At 30.6% G+C, this 6,000-nt stretch overlaps 1 protein-coding gene across 1 annotated transcript; it reads left to right on the top strand.

Moving 5' to 3' along the window:
* Positions 1–4,077: 4,077 nt before the first annotated feature.
* On the top strand, positions 4,078–5,183 carry LOC120068279 (AT-hook motif nuclear-localized protein 22-like). The gene has a single exon (XM_039019997.1). It carries the CDS (start codon positions 4,341–4,343, stop codon positions 5,181–5,183), a length of 843 nt encoding a protein of 280 aa, XP_038875925.1. The 5' UTR covers positions 4,078–4,340.
* Positions 5,184–6,000: the final 817 nt, after the last annotated feature.

Genomic DNA, 6,000 nt, shown 5'->3' with positions numbered 1-6,000 from the left:
AAGGTTAATATCTATTATTATTTTATTTTTTTTTTGACAATATGTGGCCGAGAGATTGAACCTCAAACCTCAAAGTTATAATACATATATGATATCAGTTGAACTATCATTTTGGCGAATCTAGCTTAAGTTATGAGTTTAGTTCCTTGAATTTTATGTTTGTGTATTAAGTTCTTAAATTTTATGACATGGTTAATAGGTCAACGAATTCAAATTGGTGCTAATTGGTCCGTAAATTTTGAAAATATCCAAGAGGTTTTTGAACTTTCAATTTGTGTCTAGTAAGTTCTTAATGTATTAAAAAATAAAATAAACTTGTCTATTAGAAGTAAAATTAAATCTTATGTCTAGTGAGACTCTAATCTTTAAATTTAGTGTGTAGTAGGTATACAAACTTTAAAAGATGTCAAATCAGTCAATGACTATGTAATCATGTATAATTAAAAATCGACCAGTCGATTGGTCACAAAACTAAAAATGTTTACGGGGACGTATTAAACAGTTTTTAAAGTTCAAGGACCTATTGAATATAAAATTGAAAATTGACAGATTGATTAAAAACTTTTTAAAGTTCATCGACTAAATTGATAATTTAGCAAGTTCTTTTCAACACATTAAGTTATTTATAAATACACTATAGATACGTTACATAAAATTATTTATTATTGCACTAAGGTGAGCCCTAGTCCTCTTTCTTCTTTACAATGAAAAACAAAAAAACTTTAAAACCTTATCCAAATTCATATTTTTCCAACTAAATACAAATGGCTAAACTTCTATATATGTCATGATCAAATCACATAACATGTCACATATGGAAATTGATTGGTTAGATTCAAAAAATAACCCAATCACATTTAACTTTTGTTATTCTTCAATGATGACAAAATCATATATCTATAGTAAACTTCCATTAAAGTTTAATAATGACACCAAATTTAGAATTAATATATTAAAGGCATATTAGACTAAAATTATTTTTTACCTTTACTATATAATTCTCCAAGTTGTTGATAAAGAGTAGTAAGGAACAGAGCATAGAACTTTGTAGTTTCTGAAGTAATAAAATATTTAAGAAAAAAAAAAAACTCAAAAAGTAGTAAACATATGTAAGACAAAAATTACCCTGTTCATTAAATAATACGAAACGTTATAAACATTATTTTATCCTTAAAAATATAATCAACTACTCGTTTGTCGATGTAGTTATATAGTGGTCTCTTACATACCAATTAATTAATAGCATTAATATTTCTCATGCTCTCTTCTTTCGATTGGTTCAAACTTATTAGAGTTTGATCGAATTATTATTTTAAATATTGTATCTCACAATGAGATTTTAAGTTATGACGTATGTAAAAATGTTCTCATATATTTTTATTGTTTTTTTAATATTCATTTTATTATTTAATCATACATTTTTTAATTCCATCAAATAGAATTTTGTATAATTTAAACAAATGTTTAAATTGACATCTTATATTTTTGTCCATTTTCCATGTGCATAATGTCATATTTTTTTTCTTCTGTTTGATCAAAGATGCATGCAACAAATAAATATGATTTTGGTTTTTAAAGATTTGAACTTATTTTTCTAGTAATTTTAAATCCCATATGGTAAATGATTAAGAGTTTAAAAGTTAAAATTGAATTGAACTGCTCAAAACTAGACAAGACACATGTTTATTAATTTATTATTCATAATGAAAAATACTAAATTTATGCTTCTCTTTTTTACTTAAGGAAAAAAAACTTACTAATGTTTTAAATTAATATATTATGAACAAATATTAGCGTGCAACAAGCTAAATGAAATTAAAATTAGAAAACTTAATTTAAATGATAAAATTGTTGAAAATATTTACAAATAATAGTGAAATATCATCGCGATAGACCACTATCTATATCTATCATGATACAGATAGATACATATAGTAGTCTATCGTTGTCTATTATTATCTATCGCTAAAATTTTTCAACATTTATAAATATTTTTGTTCGTTTTCCTATATTTAAAAACAACCCAATGATTAATCATTACATGTTTTGCGTTCTCTATAAATATTATTAATGCTTTCAACTATCTTTGTGATGCGAAAAGGAATTTCAAGTTCATTTGAATTGGAACATAACTAATATTAGTGCTTCGTTTTCAAACATCCACTTATAAAGTATTAACAAATCTAGACATTTTTTATTGTTTAACCGGAATAAATTACACGGAGAAGTCTAAATTTATGTGACTTGTGCTTTAAATTATTATAATAATGAATTATAAAATAGATTTTCGAGCGTACCTCAATTGACATACGAATGTAGTTCAAATCTCCCTACCGCAAATATACTAAAAGATTATAAAATAAGAGTTTACAAATAGCAAAAGAAAAAGAAAGAAAGAAAACATCATTATATTTATATTTTTTTTAAAAGAAAATGCAAGAGGTCGAGGGATCAGGAAGTACAACCAAGCATCTCAACTAGGTTGACACATTCATAGTGTCCTCATCATGCCCCAGTCCAAATACATTTGTAAATCTAGTAATGATTTTTTAAAATTTCCATGTATAGCAAAAAAAATCAATTTTTTTTTTGTTTTTCTTTCCAATTTTGCCAGCATTAATGTATCAACATATATATCAATAATATATTTGACCACTTACACATCGTATATTAGTTATACAATTGATAAACTAAATTATATGATTGATATACCAAATTATTTGTCTGACGACATGTGCTTGTACAATTGTTGTCATTCGTAAACAAATTTGAATTCTTATAATAGCTAAATTCATCATGTTGGTAACCATTCTTATTATTAAACATAAAATGAAAGGTTATGAAAAATAATGTTTGCACGCTATATTAAAAGTTTGAGGACCCTATTTGATAGTAAATTGAAAGTTCATGGATTTATTAAATTTTTTTTTTTAAAGTCTAGAAATTTAATAGACATGAAATTTCAAGCACTAAAGAAAAATATGGGAGTGATTTAAAAATTATTAAACCACATTTTTCATGTTCAAAATGATTCTTAATCATTCATTTCGATTATTCAAAATCAATTATAATTATATGAAAAATACATTTAAAAGTAATTATGTTATGATGAAAGCGATTTTAAGTTTTTAACACATTTATAAAGACATGTTTGTAAATGACATAAGTCAATTAATTAAATCAATTTTATTCCAAAATTTCTTAAAAAATCATTTAGAAATATACGTTTTAACCATTAAAAAATAATTTAATGTTTCATTATAAGGATTAACATGCATATGAGACTCGAGAAGTAGCTCTTGAAGTCATAATATTGTAGAATGATTTTAACCATTTTAAAATGAGTCGGAGAAAAATTGAAAGGTAAATGAAAAAAAAATATAGAGAAAGAGTGAGAATGAAGGTGAGATTTGGGAGAGTGATATGCATGTTGATGTTTGTATGTAGAGATAGAGAAAGGGAAAGAAGAAGAAGGGGTGGGAGTGTGGGGGCCCACAGCACCGCCCATGCGCACGCTGTCTTACCAAAACCAAACCCAAAACCCCATCATCGATCCATTCCCTTAGACCTAATCCCTTCCTCCCTCATCTCTCTCTACATTCCACCAATTATTTTTTTACTCTTTTCATTTTCATTATTATTATAATTCAACCATCCCCGAGTTCTTTAATAACCGTTGGATTGGATGTGTATTCAAACTTTATATATTCTATTTAATTTATATACATGAAGAAAAGTTGTGGAGATCATTTAAATCTTTTATCTCTCGATCAAAATTAGTTACTTAATTTCTTTCTTTCATCGAGTGTTGCAAAAGTAAAACTATCATTTACATTCTCTCTAAGTTCTAATCTTTAAAAGAGAGACAGTAGCTTAATTAAGTTGTACCTAATCTCATATATCTCTCTTATATACATATAATTTTTAAAAAATTGTCCCATGACATCTTTAATCATCTGGGTTGTACAAGAATAAGTATAGTCGATGAAGCACCCAATTTTTTTTTTTTTAAAGGCGTATATATATATATACCATAGACACATATCTCATCCTCTCTCTCCATGCCATTAGGTTCCTTTTCATTTTTAATTCCCTCTCTATGAAGCCAAACCCTTAACCCCAAAACTCCCACAAACTCCAAAATTTTCCTCATCCATGGCTACCCACAACATTCTCCACAAGCCCATGGAACATCTCATGATTTAGCTTCTTCAGTTTTGATCCCCCATCTCTCTTTTTCCTCACCACAATCATCACAAAACCCTCTTCAACATTCAAACCAAATTTTCCAATCCAAACACACAATTTTGCAAATTATATTCCTTTTCGTCAACTCCCAAATGGATGGAATTACACCCCACAATCGCTCTCTTCCTCCTCCTTTCCTTTCTAAAGATCTCCATCTCCACCATGGTTTATTCCACCACCACCAAAACTCCGACGACGACCAAACCCCCGGAGCTAAGAGAGATAGGGAGGAAGAAAACCCCACCACAGCCGCGATGTCCGACACCAAAGAATTATCAAATTCTTCTTCTCGACGCCCACGTGGCCGACCAGCTGGTTCCAAAAACAAGCCAAAACCACCCATTATAATCACTAGAGACAGCGCTAACGCCCTCAGATCTCATCTCATCGAAATCTCCACAGCCTCCGACATCGTCGATTCCCTCGCCGCCTTCGCACGCCGTCGCCAGCGCGGCGTTTGTATTCTAAGCGCCACTGGAACCGTCGCCAACGTCACTCTCCGGCAGCCGGCCTCCCCCGGCGCTGTCATCACCTTACATGGTAGATTTGAAATTCTCTCCCTCTCTGGCTCCTTCCTCCCACCGCCGGCTCCCCCGGCCGCCTCCGGCCTGACCGTTTACTTGGCTGGTGGGCAGGGGCAGGTCGTCGGTGGGAATGTAATCGGCCCACTTTCCGCGTCTGGTCCAGTGATTATCATGGCGGCTTCTTTTGGTAATGCTGCTTATGAACGGCTACCCATTGATGATGACGACGAAGCTTCACCGGCAGCGGAGATGGCGGGACAACAGGGAGCACCGCCACCGCCGCCCCAATTGTTGGGGGATCCTAATGGGGGATTGTTTCATGGTATGGCGCAGAATGTTGTGAATTCTTCATGCCAATTGCCCGCGGAGGCGGCGGCGGCGTTTTGGGGAGGAGGTCGGCCACCTTATTGAAAGTACAATCTTTTGGGGTTTGATGAGTTTTCTTTTTTCTTTTTGACTTTGGGGTTTAGTTTTTATCATCTTTTTTATCAGCTCTAATTCAACTCTTTCTCTTCTCTCTTGTGTGTGAGATTTTAGTTTATGTTTTCATTTGAACATAGCAAATGATGAAAAGCTAAGGTTATTATTGTTCAATTAGAAGAATGATGTACAAAAATGCTAGCTATTATCATTTATGATGATGGGGTTTTAAATATTTAGCAAAAGCTTATTAAACTATGCCCTCTCTCTTTATTTCTCATTTAGGTTATTTAGCTGCAAAATTCTTTTAATTATTAAGTTAATTAATTTCATTGAAATCATAGTTTTAGAAAATTCGTGATGGGTTTTGAATTATATTTAGTCAAATTAAATGATATATGCCGCATTTTTCTTTCAGATTACTTACGCAAGATTCTAATTAAATTTGTTTCCTTTTGTTAGATATATAATTTGAAGTTTGTTCCATTTTAATATATTTGACTTAGTTTCATTTTAATCTATCCATTCACTTAATATAATTTTAGTCCTATCCTATAAATTATTCCTATATACATTGTTATAATATTAAATAATGTGATATATTTTTTTAATCACATTATAATAAGACGATGTTTTTTTTTCTTGAATTCAATTAAGTTGGAGATTTGAACATGACGGTGTTTTTCTAATTTTTGCTAATTGTGAATTATATAAGTGTGGGTGTATTCTTAGGGATTTAGGCAGAGTAAAAATTGGTGGAAAATGGCTAGATTCAAAACTAAAATTTGGGTAACAAAATTCATAATTT

Source organism: Benincasa hispida, chromosome 12, assembly GCF_009727055.1.
Source record: "Benincasa hispida cultivar B227 chromosome 12, ASM972705v1, whole genome shotgun sequence".
In the NCBI taxonomy this organism is placed as follows: Eukaryota; Viridiplantae; Streptophyta; class Magnoliopsida; order Cucurbitales; family Cucurbitaceae; genus Benincasa; species Benincasa hispida.
This window is presented reverse-complemented; position numbering and strand designations above follow the sequence as displayed.